Raw genomic sequence first — 20,594 nt, forward strand, 5'->3', positions numbered from 1 at the left:
ATTTTAAATATTGTATTTATAATATTATTAATAATTAAGTTTAGTATATTTTTTTTAAATCAGGTATGACTAGAGTTGAGGTTCTTGCTACAATAACGATTATAGATTCTATAGAAAAATTCAGCACTGATCATGTATTATTATAGATAATTAATTTTAGAAGTTTTAGTTTTTAATGTATATACATATATTGATGTTTTATTTGAAACATATGTTGTAGATATTTCCCTACGGAGAAGTTGTATTTGAATGGGCAAAAAATATTAGAAGACAAAATGGAATTTTAATTGTTATCATTCAATCTGATAAAGCAACTGGAAAGAGAGAAATAAAAGATAAATTAATTTTGGGATGTGAAAGAGGTGGAAGATATAAATCAAAATCAAAATCAACTATAACTTGTTCTCACAAGAAAAACTGTCCATTTAAACTCAGATGTATACTGTTGAGTATCAGTGAAGGATGGAAAATTAGTGTTCATTGTGGAACACGCAATCACGATTTATCAGATACTTTAAATGGCTATTCATATTTGAGGCGTTTAAATAAAGAAGAGAGAAAATTTGACAATGACATGACAAAGTATAAGCTTACACCAAGATTCATTTTGAATGCTTTGAAAGAGAGAAATAAAGAGAATCTCACAATTCTCACTCAAATATATAAAGCAATGAGTACTTATCGATTATCTTTGATAGGTTCGTACAGAGAAATGCAACATCTCTTAAAGTTAATACAAAATGAAAATTATGTGCATTGGACAAGAAAATAGGAGAATTTTGATGTTCCGAGAGACATATTTTGGACGCATTCTAATTATATAAAGTTGTTGAACACATTTTCATTTTATTTTAATATGTGATAACACATACAAAACAAATAGATATCGGTTACCATTACTTGGAATTGTCGGTGTAACATCTATTAGTTTGACATTTTCGGTTGTGTTTGTTTCCTTGAAACAAGAGCAACAAGATAACTTCATATGGGCATTTGAAAAGGTAAAACAGTTGGTTGTTCGTCTCTGAGAATTTAATTTCTAAACTTATTGTGACGAATATAAATCTTATCACGATGAATGCTATTAGGGTTGTATTTCCTACTTCAATCCATTTGCTATATCGTTTTCATATTGAAAAAAATATTGGGGCAAGATGCAAACAATATGGAAAAATGATAGACAAGATGAAGTAATGGATTTTTGGAAAAATATTATATTTTCAACTAGTGTGGAAGAGTATGATCATCACTCGCAACACTTTAAGCTAGTGTGTGCCGATATTATCTTTTTTTTTGATTATGTTAAAGATTCATAGTTGACACATATCAAAACTTTGGAGTCACTCTCGACCACTAAGTTTGTAATCATCTCTTGCCAAGCTAACTCCAACCCATGCAACATTATCCACATTTCAGCAGTGAAAACATTACACATACAATTTTTCCTGCATACCTCTTAATCCAATTTCCAGAAGAATCCCAAAAAAGATCTCCACATCCAACAATGGATTTAGAACTCTTGTAAGTACCATCACAATTGAGGTTGATCCAATAATTATCTGGTTGACTCCAGTCGATATGTCTGATCTCTGGTCTCAATAGATGTACATTCTTCTTCACATGTTTTCCATTCTCGATCTCCTTTACAAGATGCATGATTGTTTAAATTGGGTTATTAGGACGTTGAAAGTCTTCTTCAAAAATTGATTTGTTCTTCCATTGAGCTCTCTGATACTTAACAATATATTCTCTAAGACTGTAAGATATCGAATCCCTGCAACAAAAAGTAAAAATAAGTAATTTTGCTAGTAGGAACAAGTCTAATCCATACTTGTGTCGCATATGGGCAATCCCTCAGTACATGAATAAAAAATTCTTCAGTGTTCGTACACTAGTTGCACTCAATAGAGATTGTTGGGTTCCATTTATGTCGTTTATGGTTTGTCAAAAGTCTTTCATGTGATATAAGCCAAATAAAAGTCTGGATCCGATGAGGGTCTTTCCACTTCCAAATAATTTTTCAGTTGGTATTAGACTATTAGTAGTAGTAACATTTTGAGTTAGAGAAAGGTATTTATGAGCATTGATTAAAGAAAATTCATTAAATCTATTATCACCCCAACCCAACTTATCTTCACCATCTTTAGGAAGAGGAGGAGGAATAGCAATAATATGGTTAACCATATTGGTAGTGAACCAGTTTTGAAGCAGGTCAAGGTTCCACTTCTCTTCCCTATTTACAACTTCTTTAACTGTCAAAGTAGTATCTAAAATTACATTGGTTTGCGATAAATTGAAGAAATGAGCTTGCTTCGTTGGGATCCAACAGTTAAGTCAAAAATTGAATTTACTTTTATCCTCAAGTTTCCAAGTAATATTCTACTAAAATTTGTCCCAAATCTTCGCTAGAGATCTCCATAACAGATACTCATTCGACTTACAAATCATATTCTCCAACAAGTTTTGATTTTTGCCATATTTATTTAAGAGAACCTGAAACCATAAGTCATTAGCATTAGTCGATAAATTCCAAAGTATTTAGAATCATTCATTAGCTGAGTTCGTTTGATGCATAGATCCCCAATCTCCTTAGGTATACAGCAAATCTCCCAACTGATCCAGTAAGTATTACTCAAATCCTATTTCTAGATCTACTAAAATTATGGTGAACCGTATGAAACCTTTGTTGAATAATGTCATCTCTCTGTATCAATTAAGCTTTATTCCCAGGAGGAATTTTCATCACAATATTATTATAGCGCAGGAGATGGCTCATGTAATAAAAAGAATGTACAGTCAGAAAGTCTTTATGTTGATAAAGATCAATTTGGAGAAGGCCTATGACAAATTGAATTGGAATTTTGTTACTCAATGTCTTCGGGATTATAAGTTTCCTGATGAGTTAATTAATTTAATTCATCATTGTATTTCTACTTCTTCTTTCAAAAATTTATGGAATGGCGACAAGCTTGGTAGCTTTGTCCCGTCTAGAGGTATTCGACAAGGTGACCCCCTTTCTCCTTATCATTTTGTTATTTGTATGGATTGTTTGTCGCATATTACCGTTGACCATGTTGCAGGTTATTGGAATTGGAAGATGATGTGTGCATGCGTTCGGTGCCTAAGGTATCTCACCTTCTTTTTGCAAATGACCTTCTTTTGTTTGTAGAGACTACTATAGAGAAAGCTTACTGCATCACACATTGCTTGGATCGATTCTGTCAAGCCTCAAGCCAAAAGATCAATGTTGAAAATACTCAAAAAAATTCTCAGATAATGCAGATCTTCAGCTTCGACATAAGACTATGCAACATACAGGGTCAGAGAAGCTCCATATTTGGGAAAGTATCTTGGGGCAACCAGTACACATGATCAAAATTTTACATTTTAGACCAACTAATTTAGAATTATAAACTCATAAACTACCAATAGTATCCGAAAGTTTATATATTTTATTATAATTTAGCTAAACTTAAAAGAGTTTAATAAAATGAAAATTTACATAAATTAACTTTAAATTGTTAAGTTAATTAAGAGTTAACTCTAAAATTTATCAACTTTCCTTCTAATGTAATAAATTGGAAATGTTTGCTAAGTCCAATAGTCTACACTTGGGTGGTTAAAGAATTAAATTTTCATCCCACCTCCAATACAATTAAACATTATGTATTATTCAAGAGTTTAATTTTCATGCAACTAAAGGTGTAAATAGTTTTATACAGTTGATACATCTTGATCAATTATATATGTGACTTTAAAAGTGATTATGATAACAATCAAATATTATTAATGATATTACAGTTATGATTGATTGTTGGTGTAAAAAATTATTACACAGACATTTTATATAAATTAAATTCAACCTTCAAAGGTTATGATTGATTATCGGTGAACATAAGTATGTATTACACGTAGATTAATAATATGTTTAAATATGTATTTGGTCCTTACAATTATATATATTTTTTATTTTAATTCTCGTAAGTTTTTTTGTTTTATTAACATCCCTATAAATATAATTTCATTTTAAAATATTCATTCAATCCAATTTCTATTATAAAAAACTGTAACACCATTAAACCAAAACTTGAATATATAAAACTGTAACCTTCAATCCATCCTTGCATACTCAGTTTTTTTTCGTGCATTCTATCATCATCAATACAACTCACTATTTCTATCTTCCAAATGTATTATACTTATTTCTTTTCCTCTTCTTCAATTCTCATTCACTATTCTGGGAATTGTTCTTCCAAAATGGTTTTTCTTTCTTTTCTTTTTGCAAATAATGACAACTACTCACTCATTATGCTGCAATTTTATCATTAAAACCTCATTTTCAAAATAATAATAATAATAATAAATTAATTATTTTGTCTGTATACCTAATTATATCAATTTTTCCGTTGAAATTTCATGTTAGGTGTTCTTTTATAATAAGTATCATTGTTGGAGATATTGGAAATTAGGGGTTGCAAATTATAAATGTTTAATGGTGTTTCGGTTTTTGTCACAGAAATTAAATTAAATGACTATTTTAAAATGAAACTATATTTATAAGAATTTTAATGAAATCAAAAAATTATGAGAACTAAAATTGAAAAAGAAATATTATAAAGACATTTTAAAATATATATATATTTGTAACAGACATATTAGCGCATTGTGTATGAACAAAATGTAAAAAAGTAAAACCTAAGACTTGCCACTCCAACAAAACCTGAATTCACGTTCTTTTCAAAATTTTGGAGTAATTGATCTAAAAAAGTGGAATATTTCATTTGGCTTAATCATCTGTATTTGTGTCTCTCCAATATATTTTCTTTTTCTGAGTTTTTAATTGTTCGCACGTGCAATTTGTTTTATCTACTTGTAGCATTTTTTATGCTTTTGAGTAGTGCTTGTATATACAAACAAAAATAATTTTACTCTTTTATTAACGATTATATGATTAATCAAATATAAATATTCTTTTCGAAAGATGTTGACCAATATCCTCAAGATCAACACTAACAAACACCAAACTATATACGCAGGAAAACATGAAGTCCAAAATAAACATTTTATTACAGTGGAGACTATTTATTAATAATGAAGATTGCATTACAAATCACACAACATTGATCATAGTATAATTATTCAAAAAAGTCAAAATGCTTAACAAGCTTATTAATACACGGGGGGCGGAGGTGGAGAATATTGGTAGTGATTATACGGTGTATAAGGATATTTATAAGTGTAAGGAGGAAGGGGTGGCGATGCATAGATGTATGGAGGAGATTGATAAACATAGGGAGGTGGTGGTGAAGGTTTGTAGATATATGGTGGATACTCATATTTATATGGAGGTGGTGGGGGTGGAGACTTGTAGACGTATGGAGGGGGTGGTGAAGGTGATGGTGGGGGTGGAGATTTGTAGTAGTATGGAGGAGGTGGTGAAGGTGAAGGCGGAGGTGGTGACTTATATACATAAGGAGGTGGTGGTGATGGAGATGGTGGAGGTGGTGACTTGTAAACATATGGAGGAGGTGGTGAGGGGGGTGGAGGTGGAGGTGATTTGTAGACATATGGTGGAGGAGGTGGACTGTTATAAACGTATGGTGGAGGAGGTGGTGACTTGTAAACGTAAGGTGGAGGAGGTGGTGACTGATAAACATATGGAGGAGGTGGTGGCGACTTGTAGATATAGGGTGGAGGAGGTGGTGACTGATAAATGTATGGAGGAGGTGGTGGTGACTTGTAGACATAAGGTGGAGGAGGTGGTGACTTATATACATATGGAGGAGGTGGCGGTGACTTATAGACATAAGGTGGAGGAGGTGGTGACTTGTAGACATATGGAGGAGGTGGTGGTGACTTGTAGACATAAGGTGGAGGAGGTGGTGACTTGTAGACATAAGGTGGAGGAGGTGGTGACTGATAAACGTATGGAGGAGGTGGTGGCGACTTGTAGACATAAGGTGGAGGAGGTGGTGACTTATAGACATAAGGTGGAGGAGGTGGTGACTTATAGATATATGGAGGTGGTGGTGGTGACTTGTAGACATAAGGTGGAGGAGGCGGTGACTGATAAATGTATGGAGGAGGTGGTGGTGACTTGTAGATATAAGGTGGAGGAGGTGGTGACTTATAGACATATGGAGGTGGTGGTGGTGATTTGTAGACATAAGGTGGAGGAGGTGGTGACTGATAAACGTATGGAGGAGGTGGTGGCGACTTGTAGACATAAGGTGGAGGAGGTGGTGACTTATAGACATATGGAGGAGGTGGTGGTGACTTGTAGACATAAGGTGGAGGAGGTGGTGATTGATAAACGTATGGAGGAGGAGGTGGTGACTTGTAGACATAAGGTGGAGGAGGTGGTGACTGATAAACGTATGGAGGAGGAGGTGGTGACTTGTAGACATAAGGAGGCGGTGGTGATGGAGATGGTGGAGGTGGCGATTTGTAATAATATGGTGGGAATTTATGGACATAAGGAGGAGACGGTGATGGAGATGGCGATTTATAGTAATATGGAGGGAATTTGTGGGCATATGGTGGTGGAGATTGATAGTTATATGGAGGGAATTTATGAGAATATGAAGGTGGAGATTGATAGTAATATGGAGGGAATTTGTAAGCATATGGAGGTGGTTTGTAATAGTTGGGTGGGCTTTGTTGATTATATTCTGGTGTTGTTGGTTGTGGAGAGTAGTAATACTGTTGTTGGCTTTCATAGTTAGGCTTATCATCAGCAATAGCCAAAGTACTAGTAGCAATTATACACAAGGCTATTGCATAGATGAGTCGAGGCCAATGTCTCGGCCCAATTGAGGTTCCCATGTTCTCTTATTAGTATACAATCCTATTTTCTTCTCTTGCTATTTACAAGATTTGTTGTTTATGATTGCTTAAAGTGTGTATTGTAACTCTTTATATAGTGTTATTTCTTCAACTAAGGTTTTGTTTAAATTGAATTGACAAAGTAGCTCAATATTTTTATTAGATATTAGCACTTTCGAAAGTGATGGATTTGTTACCTGCTTCTTCATACATACATCATTTGCTAAACACACATTTTATATTTCAAATTGAACTTTACAAAGTCAATAACTTGAGCAAATATTTCAGGAAAATATCATATTTGGAGTTTATTCTTGTTATTTCCATTGCTTTTTGGAAAATATCATGTAATTATGAACCAAAATGTATGTATTATATTTTTATGAATCTATGATTTTTTTCAATAACTTAGAGTTATAATATTCCCAACAACAAATCATATGAACATAATTTTTTTATTTATAAATTTTTTAACCAGATTAAATTTTGCATTTATTTTCTCTCAGTATTAGTATCCACTATTATTAAAGAATTTACTATTTTTTAATTGTAAAACAAAATATTTTTACCAGTGTAAAAAAAGGTTATTAATTACTACGGCAAGTTTATCTATTTTACTTGATAAACTATTACAAGATGTAAATTGTATAAAGTTATTTTAAAAGAAGAAATAGTTATTTGATTGAGTAAAAAAAAGTTAAAAATCTAAGAAAGTAATTTAAATGAAGAAATTTGGAATAGAAAGTGCTACATGAAAACTTGGCATCAACTTCATATAAAGCTATAGATTTTAAATAAAAAAAAAAATTATTGAAAAAAGAAGAAAGAAATTTAAGATAAACAAAATCTAATTGAAGGGTAAAATTTAAAGAAAAAACTACATTAAAATTTGAATTAAAATTTTTTAAAATAAAAAACTCACTGTAAAAATAAAGAGTGCATTATCAATCATTGATAAATAAATCTATGATTAATATTAAATGAATATAGCTCAAGATAAATTACGAGTATGAGTAGAAGGTTTAACAATAATTTTTTGTACCTCATGATAAATTATTTTTTGTAAATGTATTAAATTAATTCCAACACAGACTTCATCCGCATGTAACTAGGCCAAACTATTCAAATATCTCCCAGGTACTTAGCTATCTATGACTTGGTTAACAGAAACTAAAGAGTAAGTTGACTCCCGCGTTCGAAAGCTCGTCATAATTATAAATATTGATTGTAAAATATGCCAAGTCTTTAGATATGTAGCTGACTGAGTAATTGTTTTATCAACAAAAAAAATAGATGACTGGGTAATTGTTTCTAAAAGTATTTATTTATTTATTTAACTTTTGAGTTTATTTAAGTTTTAGTGGATCTAATGGGACCAAGAAAACAATTATCATATTGCTTGCTTTATGAATGATTCTTTCTCATACAATTAGGGTCTTTTTGGTTGGAGAAAAATAAAGGAGAGATCAGAGAAGAGCATGGGAGAGATTATCCTAAATTTAAATTGTATAACTTACTTTTTTGAAGGGGTAGCAAAAGAGAAGACAGATTATTCTAGATTTGAAAGAGATGTAAGAAATTGAGGCATTGACTAAACTATCCTTACATTAAATGTCTAATAAAGTTATAAGAATTTGAGTATGTCTAATAAAGTTATAAGAATGTGTGTGTGTAAATCATGTATTATTCATATATAACTGTAAAAATTAATCTTAAATCTTGTAGGATCCAAAATGACGATAAACTCTCTTCCAAGGAGTTTTAAAATGTTGCATGCAAGTTCGAGATCAAATTCAGTACCTTGCGGCTTGCAATAGACTAACACTTTTCCTCTATTAGAATATTATTTTATTAAAGGTTTTTTTATTAGATTATCCCTTTTTTTTTTTTTAATACCAGTCTACCCTACTTTGAAATAAATATACCAATCTGCCCTACTTTTTTGCCCCAGGATGCGACTGGGGCAAAAAAGTAGGGCAGATTGGTATATTTATTTCAAAGTAGGGTAGATTGGTATTAAAAAAAAAAAAAAACTTCCCAAGTGGGAGGGCGCATCCCCAGGATGCGACCATGTATTGCAGTTGAAATTTTTGCCTTTCAAGAGGTCGCAGCCCCAGGATGCGACTGGGGCAAAAAAGTAGGGCAGATTGGTATATTTATTTCAAAGTAGGGTAGATTGGTATTAAAAAAAAAAAAAGGATAATCTAATAACAAACCCTTTTATTAAATATTTCGATACTGTTAATGGTTTAAAATATAAATCAGACTCAGCTTTTTTTTTGATAAAAAATCAGACTCAACTTGGATGCAGACATGCAGTTTACTAACGTTTGTACAATTTCGTACTCAATTAGGTTTGTGAGCAGGTAAAAAAACGACGTTTTGCCAGAACATCTATGAAAAAAGTCAAGAGTTGACTAGTACCTTGCGTGATCCGTGAATAAGTAATTACTTGATGCTGGACTATATTATATACATACATACAGTTGCTCCCGCAAAGTCTAAGCTCTAACTAACACACTTGATAGGTGTTTGAGAAACTTTCGTAAAAATTATGAATGTTGTTTCATACAAACACTGTATCGGCAACTTGTGATAATAAATACGTGAAATCATAGCACACTGTATAAAAGTAATAAAAAAAAAAAAAACAAACCATAATCCAGCGTCCACAACACAACCATGATGCGTGTCCATATTCTTTATAAACCTTTAGGATCACGACCCCTGTGACTACTCTCTGTATTTCAACTAAACACTATGAAATGATTTATCTCACTTACGAGAAAGACAAATACATGTATTTCTATGTAAGAACCCCAACCTTGAGGAGAACAGAAACATATGTAGTTACACATTCCCTGGTCCATTATTTTTGTTTTGATTTGTCGGCAAACACTTCTGTGTAACATATAGGGCAAGCCTGTAAAACAACCCCCGCATACAAAACAAATATATGTATATCAGCAGATAGGAAAATAAGCACCAAAAGCACTTATTGAGTTCATGATAAATTGGTAAATATCTTACCTTATTAATGCTAAGCCATTTGTTCCCACAGCTAGCATGATAGACATGTTTACATGGCAAAGTGATCCTCTTGTCACCTCTTTTATATTCCATCTGACAAATCACGCATCTAAACAAGAGGATGAGTCAGATCAGCACATTATAGCAAAGAGGAAGCAAGGTCTAAGTAATTTCCCTTCCATGAATAAAACATTGGATGCAGAAAAGGACTCAAGTTCTAATTTTGAAGTGCACAAAAGACATGCACCGGACATATACCCAAGTTTTTAAGCATAATACCCATCTGGGCCATTTTAAATTCCAGATTATACAATATAAGATGAAATGTGAGACGATACCATAAAGATTATCTATTTGATGCTACACATTTTGTTTTCATTCAAAGACTTTGCAAGAGAGGATGCAATAGATTGTAGGACTACAATTGATGGTAAAACTAAGTTACAACAACAACCAAACTTTATCACACTAGGTACTAGGTAAAGTCGGCTACATGGATCAAACGGTCTCATAGAGACCTATCATATATATGTATCCAAACCTGTAAAATTAACTAAGTAAACGTTATTAATTCACAAGAATCTACATCCACCACTAATCAATAATGAGATTTGTACCTTATTGGCTTATCGTCCATTACCTCATCATAAATTCTACATAGGCTACACAAAGTGGTAATTTAGCAAAGAAAAAAGGCATATTGCTGTCAAAAATAAAGCCAAAGATGAGCCTAATTGCAGCAATACATAATCCCTCGAGGTCAATTTGGACTGAGAAGAAAAGAAAACGGTTTGATAACAATTAGCCAATCTATAACACAAAGTAGAGTTGACGAAGAACAAAACACAAAATCAAGGATCTTGAATGTTAGACACATGAAATATAAAATCTATATAATAGATGAATATGAAAAAGAAAACCGATGCAGTAAAACAAACAGTCCAAAACTCAAATATTACCTCTCATCCCGTGACTTCTTCCTCAAGAAGAACCCACACTTGAACTTAGAAACTGGAAGCAAGGAGATCTGTTCTTGAGTGAGACCACGGCTTTGAGTTCCAACAGCCTCACCTAATTCAAGTAATTCCTGCAATAAATAATACAATATTAATGTTGGAAAAATGCAAAAGAATCAGCTCCAATATACAGAGTCTTCACTTCAACTTTTACTACTGGTATCTATAAAGATGTTCACATAACTATAATATTCTGAGATCACACTACCAATAGCCTCGCATTCAATTGAAAAATGTGCATCCATGAGACAATTTACTAATATAAATGTTTCTCTATTAACTTTGCTTTTCTTGTGAACTAACAAACAAATTGGTAGTCAAAGCAACATTATGGACTATACCAATTGCAATTAAAATAAGTAATGCAATACAATCAAGATCATGAGGACATACAATGAACTGTAAGAACTTCATGAAATGATTTGGCCAAACAATAGTTTCCACGCGTAACTATTGTCATATGGAATAATGTGTACAAGTACAAGGAAGGACAGTGAAAAACAAGACAATGAAAGGCATAGAAAAATAAAGGAGTTAGCAAAGTATAATCAAATGAACATAAGATTGACACTATTGAATATATCTAGAAGATTAACTATAAAGAAATCAAATGTAAAGTAGTTGTACTTTGAGGAAGTACTACATGATGCCTAGAAAGAGAAGGAAACTGAGATTCTCAATCCAACCTCATAGGTCATGTTGTCGGGATCAATATTGTCTTGCCAAATGACCTGCAGAATATAGAAAAGTGGCTTAAATAATCATATATGGTGCTTTCTCAATGATGAATAGCTAAAGGTAACTTTACAAACTTTTTAGATGTTCTTAGCATTTAACCATTTCATGCACAAGGAGATTTGAAGGCAAATACCTGAGAATCGTTGGAATTACTATGATGTCTTCGTGGGCCTGCAAGAAAAGAGACAAATCTGTTTAAATTGTGATAAAAAATTTTATATGTTCTGTAAAACAATATCAGAAAATATCAAATGAAAGCTCAGCAACGGAGGATTTTGACGGATATCAATGACGAGGCAATAAAAGAATCTACAACCGTTTTTCTTTGAGACTAAAAAGAGGCCTCTGTAATTTGCAATGGGCATCAAGCTACGGCATATGGACAGGCTATTAAAGTGTGACTACTCATGTAATTAATTGTACTCTCTCTGTCTCCCAGCGAACAGAGTATCAGCAGAGGATCCCAGTCAACTTTCTACGTTTGATTACAAATGATACTTTATACAAAATTTAATCATTATTTCATTCTTATCGAGTAGAAAGGGGTAAATATTATTGAAGAGGTGCAGAGGGACGGTGAAAATTAAATAAGTTGTCTAAAATCAAGAGAAATACCCGTGGTCTAGTTTTAGAAAGATCAACTAAATTACCGCAAACCATAGGATGAAAAAAGAACTTAAGATTGAGGCATGGAAATAAGTATATATACTAACATCAACAAGTACACTTCATCGTCATGAACCACTACATCTGTGATTAAATAGGTAAGTTCAATTAGACTCTTCCATGTCCAGGAAGCTGAAATCTGAAAAATACTTAGGTGGGTGAACAAATGTACCAAACTCTTCCATCTCTGGGTAAGTTCAAATAGACTCTTCCATGTCCATTAACAGTTTCTTAATCATTTTGGTGCTCACAGAGGAATCAAGAGACTTCTTTGCCAACGGTGTAGCCGGGGTGAGGTGAGCAGCAATTTACTTCTAAGGAACTTAAGGATACCCAAAAGTTGCATCTTCTCACCCAAACATTACTAAATATTGATTAAGTACTTATAATGTGAGGGACAGGCCATTTACGGTTATAATGTTCAGGAAGCTGAAGACCCTGTAATACTTAACAAAAATTATTTTCAGATGAAATACGTACATTCAATAGAATTGTCTTGTGCATTAGTGTTTCCACCTTCTCCCCATTCTGTGCTTACAGCCAGAGTCTGTTCACTGATTATTGAAGAGTTTTCTGAAGGCCTCCTATACTCATCTACTTGTGGTTCGTGATGATTTACCTCATAACCATGATTGTAGCGATAGTATGAGGTATTGTCAGGTTCTGATAGTCCAAACTTGTAAAAGGTTGAATTTGAAGGGTACGAGCTCTCCTGCACATATAATTGGAATTTTATATTTTTTCTTGAACATAAAAATATTTCTAGCAGCCTTCTACTAATATCAGAAGAACAAATTTCAAGTAAAATAATGAAACACAGACTATGAAACACATTAAGAAAACAAGAAAATACAATCAAACCAAAGCATAAAATATCTTGAACAGAATATATGACAATCTTTGCATGCACCTGAGCATGTGATGCACCGGAAAAAATGAAGTTAACATGTTCGTAGGTGAGGCCTTCAAAATATTCAATAAAGCTTCCTGCTGTACTATAGGGATAGCTGATGTTGTTGTAATGGACTTCCATGTGCGGGTTCCAACTCATTTTGAATCTTTTTTGCAGAGAAGTAATCTGCAAGATGAATTCACAACAAATTACAATTATCAATGCATAGACACAAGAATCACCCAAACAAAAAAACTATATATATATATAAAAGCCTAGACATAAAGATCAATACATATACTAACTATTCTTCAATCTTCACAGATTCACCAAGGTAGATTCATGAACAAAAGTTGAATGATTTAACTCTGGAACCATCCGCCTCCAATAATTCAGATATTTAAAAATGTCAACCTGCAAAAATTAAAATTCACACATATGTTGTGAAGGAAAATGCCGTTAATTCAACCAATACTATTTTGACTATTAAATTAAATTAAAATAAATGCATGCATTCTAATAAGAAGGAACAATCCAGAATGCCTAATCTAACACTTTACATCAAGAAACGTGGAAAAAAAACAAGTTAAGTGAAAGAGAAAAAAAGCTATATTGATATCAACAAAAATCGTTCTAAGCATTTTAATAAATCAACACAATTATTTCCAAATATATTTCTAATTAGCTAATCAGAGAAGCGAGAGATAAGATCACATAAATGTTAAAAAAAATTAAGAGATCTCTGACGAAGAAACAAAGGATTCAATGTTGAGGATATGCATTAGTGAAAGCGAATTAAGAAACAAAAAAGGAAAATCTTCCATGCATTGCATCTGAATCTTCAATTAAATTTTAGCCTATAAAAAAATTCAATAAACGCAATGACAGTGTATTCGTCCTCGTAAGGAATCAATGAGAGTCGCTGTCGATTTACAAAAATCTCGCACTTCCGGTGATTGGAAAGTCAACGGAAATGTACGGATCATAATAGGAAATGTGTGAACTGTGAAATCAACAATGATAATTGATTTAAGAACAGAACAATTTGAATGTGATGAAGAAGCATTGAGCTAGAGAGAGTGTGGATTCGAGAGATGAAAGGATGAAATTGAAAGAACTGACCTAGCTAGAGCTTCATCGCTTTCGGTGCAAGATGAGTGAAAATGGCGAAATGGATATGCACTCTTCGTTTTGTAAATTATTCTCTCTCTCTTTCTCTCTCTCTCTCTCTCTCTCTGCCTTTAGACACTTTGGTGAAGCTGGTTTCACCAACACGCCAACTCTGTTGGATAGACCATGATCACCTGCATCGCACCTTTTTCCCAACACTTACAGATTTCTTTTCCCATCCCAAATAAGAGGGGGATATTTTATTTTATTTTGGGTGAAACTATGGGAAATTTATGGTTTTTGGATTTTTTTTCAATTATAATCTTTTTTATAAAAAAGAAAAAAAGAAAACTCTAAAAATCCTCTCTTATTGCCAAATGGTCGCTTCATTGATACATTTGATATATCCACATTCAATTAAGATTAGTTGATCTAAATTAAAATTTAGAATTTTAAAATTATAAAATTAGAGTTAATGATGTGAATTCCAATGAATGCCCAATAAAAGAATCTTGTAATGTTAAAATTTAATTATTGTATAAGTATTTTAAAGTCGTTTGATTTGTAATTTTCTTACTCTTCTTCTTTATTTTTCATATTTGGTCTTCATCAGTTAAAAATGATATTGTCTCCGTATCACAATAAGTGTCATTTAAAATTTTTACACACATATTAAAAAATACAATGATTAAAAGAAATAGATAAATAATTTTACTAAAATATTCATCTTTATTATCGATGTTTTTTTCATTATTTTCAATGTATAATATGATAATATTTTACAAGTTGTGTATATACTAAGTATTAAAAGGTAGTATAGAAAGAAAAAAAATTATGTTAAAATTGTAAATAATATTTATTTTAAAACAAATTTATTTTTACTAGTCAAGATCGTACGACTATTGATGTACCAAAATATGTATTATGTTAAAAATTGTAAATAATATTTATTTTAAAACAAATTTCTTTTTACTAGTCAAGATCGTACAACTATTGATGTACCAAAATATGTAAATCAATATACTTTCGAAATAATTTTGTTCCAATGTACGATTAATTTATGTGAAGTGAAATTTACTCTTTACTTGATATTATTATTCGTATGATAATAATAATATTAATAATAATAATTTAATATTTAAATTGATGAAATAATGAGAGAAAAAGAAAACAAAAAAATAATGATCCTAATTTTCTAAATTGTAGTATTAAGAGAAATTAAAGCGAAATTAAGTTTTAACTCAACCGATAAATATTGATATTATTAGGTTGGACGTCATGTTCCAAGTTCAAATATGATACATCACACTTGTGTGAGTTAATTGTGGTAGTATTTATCATCTCTTTTAAACAAAAATAATAAAATTAAGATCTTTGTTTACTAATGTTATGTTTGAAATGATGGAATGAGACGAAATGGAATATAAATTTATTTTTCAATCGTTTGAATTTTCATTAATGGCGTGAAATGGAATGAGTTTTTAAATTATAGTTCAATTGATAAATATCGATATTATTAAGTTTGATATCATATATTAAATTCAAACATAAAATATTCCAATTGTATAAATTTATAGTAGTATTTACTATTTCATCTAATAAAAAAAATTGAAGTGGAAAGAAACTAAACATTCTATCACATTTCATTATTTATTCTCATGCTCATTCTATCTCATAATTTCATTAATTGTACATTTCATTTCAATGTACAATTAATTTATGTGAAATGAAATTTATTCTTTACTTGATTTTATTATCGAATAATAATAATAATAATAATAATAATAATAATAATAATAATAATAATAATAATAATAATACCAATAATAATAATAATTTAATATTTAAATTGATGAAATAACGAGAGAGAAAAGAAATAGAAAAATAATTGGTGGTATTTTTTTAGCTGCAGTATTAAGGAAAATTATAGTGAAAATAAAGTTTTTGTTTCTTAATATTGTTTTTAGATGGATGGAATGAGATAAAATAGAATATAAGTTTATTTATTATTGTTTGGATTTTCATTAATAAAGTGAAATGGAATGAGTTTTAGGTCGTATCTCAACAGATAAATATGTTAATTTGATGTCTCAAATTCGAACACATATGACTTATGTGATGTGTGTAAATTTATATATATCATCATATTTTGTCGCATTTTATTAGTTATTTCCATAGTATTTCTCCTCTAATATAAATGGAATGGAATAAAATCCCAAATTACAAATATATCCTTATCTGATGAATTATCTTTCTTTAGGGGAAACAAGGATGTGAAATGGACAGAAATGGAACGTAGGCATTAGAAGGAGGAGACCACCAAATGGTTGGGTCATTGATAGGGACAAAATTGGTGGTTGGCCCGTGTTTAGAAAAGGAATAGCGTGATTGATAAATGCAGTTGAAAAGGGGTGACCAAACCAAACTGATCCTATCAGTAGTTATTTTGTTTGGTGGGTGGGATTCAACCTCCAACGAAATGTACGCATGGTTTCAACTTTTCACGAAAATACAATGATTTTGCTCTAGTAGCCTCTACTCCTACTCAGCCAAGCCATATAAGGGGTTGCATGCAAATTGCTTTCTTCCTCCCAAAATCAGTCAGTTATTAAATTCTTTCACACAAATTTAAAATATATGAATAAATGAAATAATATTATAATTTTATTATGAAATAACCTTTATTAATTATTAATTAGTTATTAACCTTTATCATTTTCTAAAAAAGTTCGAGAATTAAAAATTATTATTACAAATGGTTGTTGATCTAGAGCAAAACTTTGGAGGTGGTAGGAGATGATTAGCGTTGACGGCACATGATGAAGTACGACAAGCCACTTTTGGTAAGATATATCTACAAACACTTTGACTCCTTTAAAAAATATCATTTTTATAGGATGACTCATAAGATGAATAATTGTCACGACAATTATACTATTAAGACATTTGCAACGAGATTCTTTGATAGTCTTGTGATGTTGATCGAATGGTGGTCAATAGGTCTTGAGGCTATAGTTAGTTGTAAAAACATGTATTAAACAATGTTGAGGCGAAGATCATGAACTCTTGGCGTGATTGGCCAAAGCCCATTTCGTGCTAGCAATGTGGCGTTATTGGGTTACAGTCTACATTGGAGTAGTTGTCCCCAAGTCTTTAGCTCGAGTCACTTTAGGTGAAGACTTGTAGAGTGTGCTAACTTCAATCACTGAACGTTGCATTTGCTTTGTTATGTCGATAATATTGTATTGATGTCAATTAGGCGAGATTTTAAAAAATGTTGTGACATCATAGTATGATAGACATATCGTTACAACATTCGATAGAGTTTTAAATATTGAGAAACTTTTAATTGAAGTAATTGTTATTGAAATTTCAATAAAAGACTAACAATTGAAACAAAATATAATTTAAAAGGATCAAATCGAATAAAATAAATTTAAAAGATATAAACAAATATTGAGTAGTAAAAAATTCACCGATAGTTAATATAAATAGTTTGGTAAAATGAATGTTTTCTTTTTTTTTTTTATAATTATTATATACCCAAATTGGATGGAAAGAAAAATGATTGAAAATGATGAAATGTGATCCCATTACATCCCACTCCATTCAGCCCATTTAGAGATAAGTGGGTCAACAAGAATTTGAGACCAATTCTTTTTAAAAATGATTTAAGATACACATTCATTTTAAGATGCTCTACACTATTACTACCTTCATTGCAATTACTAAAAAAAAAAGAATTTTTTTCATAAAAAAAAATTGTGACTTTTAAAATGCATTTATTGTTTAAATGATTTTTTATTTTCATTTAATATTTATCTTTTAAATATTAGTGAATGTATTTAATGTTTCACACTTTTTTATGAGAATTATATTTGTAAAAATATTCATAAAATAATAGTAATAAATAAATTCAATTTTTATTTATTTTTATAATTTGGATGAGATAAAGTAATTCATTTCCATTTTTAGAATAAGTTACTAGTTACTTTTTTGTGCAAGTGGCATCAAAACAATGTCAAATTGAGTGTGTTAAATAGAACGGCTGGATGATAGATTGATAGTTGAATTAATGGAAAGCAAAGCACATCTTGCTCGATCCACTACTACTCTCTCTTTTGCAGCTATGTACACAACAAGTTTACCTGGCTATGAAAGGGAACAAAAGGAAAAGAGTGTCAGGCATGTGAAATAAGAGAATCAGGCATTACATTATTGAGAAGCGAATGATACAAAAACCTGGCGTGCAAGTGAAGTGAACAACCAAAAGTATCATTATTATAATTATTTATGATTACTAATTATAAGCCTTTCACATTCCTTTTGTCCTTAATGTTAAAAGAACACTTGGCATGGTTTTCTCTTTAACTGCAAACACATCAATGATCAATGTACAAGAGTTTAGATTACAAGATGAGATTTTTTTTACTTTATGTTTAAAATGTGAGTTTAAACCATTAGACTATTTAAAATAAATAAAAAAACACTCGGCATGAAAATCAATTAACAAAAGATTCACTGCTTGCTAAGAAAGGAGAGACCTCGTGATGTCGTTTTCAAACATTGTCAAACCACATTAATAAAGAAAGTAGCTTCAATCACATGAATCCACGTCAGTAGCTAGTTGTCTTTTTCTATGAATTTCTCCATATATTGAATATCTTTTTATCATTTTTATATTTTTACCTAATATATTTTATTGTTTCTAACGTCAAATAAAGATGTTGACTCGTCAAATAGCTGCTTACAAAAGTTGAGTTAGTTTAGTGTAAGATAGATGCATGTTAGTATATAATTATTAGTGTGATGTATCATATTTTGTAATCATTTGTTTCATTAAATAAAATAGTTATTCTAAATTTTCTATCACTTTTATTTTATTGAGATGATATCAAAATTTATAATTTCAATTTTTCTTTTATGTGTATTTTTGATTCACTCAATCTTCAGTTGATCTTTTTTTTTTTTTTTTATTTTATTTTAAATCTTGTGAATTTTCAACTGAAACACTCGATCTTTTTCTAATTTTTGTATGGAGAGACATCTAATATTCCAATTTTTTTTAAAAACTTTAATTAAATATCTTATGAAGTAATTTTTTATTGAATTAAATGTATTTTTTTATCCAAATACCAATATTAATATATTAGTTATTAATATATTAGTTATTAATATTATTAATATTTTGTCGATAAGAATCAAACGTCTTAATTATATGAATCTAATATAGAAAATGGTAAGTCTATTGGGGATGCCATAAAATAGTTCAACACCATCTGATTGAATAGTTCTCGACACATTTCATCTCCATACCAATAAATTATGTTATATGAAAAATATGGATAGTGATTGGTTAAAAATGTTGATTTCTTGTATATATATTCCATTGCAAATCTTTTATTTTTACATTCTATGTATAATATGTTGATTTATTCCTTCATTGCATAAATAATTATATTCTATTGAATATAATTCAAGACTATCTTAATGTTTTTGAAGATCCTATACGAATCTTAAAAAATGCTCCTTTAATAAAAAATGCAATTTTAAAAATGATAAGTTATTTCAAAATATTATATTTTTATCGAATAAAATACAAAAACTTAAACTATTTTATTTAAATTCATCAAAATAAGTAAATTGTAAATAACACCATCAAACTAATACTAACCTTCTTACTATTTAAAAAGAGTAATCATTTTAACACTTTTTGAAATAAATTCCAATCAAATCATCATATTGTATTCTCTCCAAAAGGTCATTCTAAATTGATATCAATGCTAATCTATGATAGACCACAAGTAAGACTTCAACAAGTTCTATTTTGAAAAATTTCTTTCTGCACAAGCAACTGTCACGGTAATAGTCAACAAAATCCTATATACAATAATTGTATTAAGAAAAGAATCTAAGTCTTTCTAAAAAAGATTCCTCAATAGTAACATAATATGAAGAAACATCAACATATGTTATTATCAAATACATTTGTTCTTTGTGACTAACATTAGGAGTACAATCAAATATCATTGAGAAATACTTTATTATGCTCTTTTTTGTTACATATAACATGATCTTGGACAATTGAGTCAAATTCAGCTAACATTTCAATTAAACCCAAAAACTTTCCATTGTTATGTCATACAATCTCTCGTTAGAACCACGAAATGTCAAACTATGTTTACCCAAAAACTTCACTATTGAAATAATTCTTTTTAAACCATTTTTCCAATGTTCCTTTTCTTTCATAATTAGTATTTGAGTCATTTTATTAGTAGTTTGACCATTTTTCATCATTTGACACAAATTCATACCAA

General features: G+C 30.5%; 2 protein-coding genes across 3 annotated transcripts; both read right to left on the reverse strand.

Annotated features, from left to right (window-relative positions):
- Window positions 1-5,043: 5,043 nt before the first annotated feature.
- Window positions 5,044-6,895, reverse strand: LOC101492912 (uncharacterized). The gene has a single exon (XM_004507041.4). It carries the CDS (start codon window positions 6,823-6,825, stop codon window positions 5,170-5,172), a length of 1,656 nt encoding a protein of 551 aa, XP_004507098.1. The 5' UTR covers window positions 6,826-6,895; the 3' UTR covers window positions 5,044-5,169.
- A 2,457-nt stretch (window positions 6,896-9,352) lies between these two features.
- LOC101493244 (E3 ubiquitin-protein ligase BIG BROTHER-like) lies at window positions 9,353-14,520 on the reverse strand. Of its 2 annotated transcripts, none has more exons than XM_004507044.4 (9): window positions 14,290-14,520; window positions 13,463-13,581; window positions 13,186-13,353; window positions 12,756-12,987; window positions 11,743-11,780; window positions 11,558-11,602; window positions 10,815-10,942; window positions 9,856-9,964; window positions 9,353-9,748 (listed from the first exon to the last, which is right to left on the reverse strand). In XM_004507044.4, the coding sequence occupies exons 3-9, from the start codon at window positions 13,324-13,326 to the stop codon at window positions 9,695-9,697; spliced, it is 747 nt and encodes a 248-aa protein (XP_004507101.1). In that variant the 5' UTR covers window positions 13,327-13,353; window positions 13,463-13,581; window positions 14,290-14,520; the 3' UTR covers window positions 9,353-9,694. The 2 variants fall into 2 exon arrangements, with proteins under 2 accessions (XP_004507101.1, XP_012573128.1); XM_012717674.3 differs by having other exon boundaries at window positions 13,473-13,581; window positions 14,290-14,514.
- Between the last annotated feature and the right edge of the window lie 6,074 nt (window positions 14,521-20,594).

Source organism: Cicer arietinum, chromosome 6, assembly GCF_000331145.2.
Source record: "Cicer arietinum cultivar CDC Frontier isolate Library 1 chromosome 6, Cicar.CDCFrontier_v2.0, whole genome shotgun sequence".
Taxonomy (NCBI): domain Eukaryota; kingdom Viridiplantae; phylum Streptophyta; class Magnoliopsida; order Fabales; family Fabaceae; genus Cicer; species Cicer arietinum.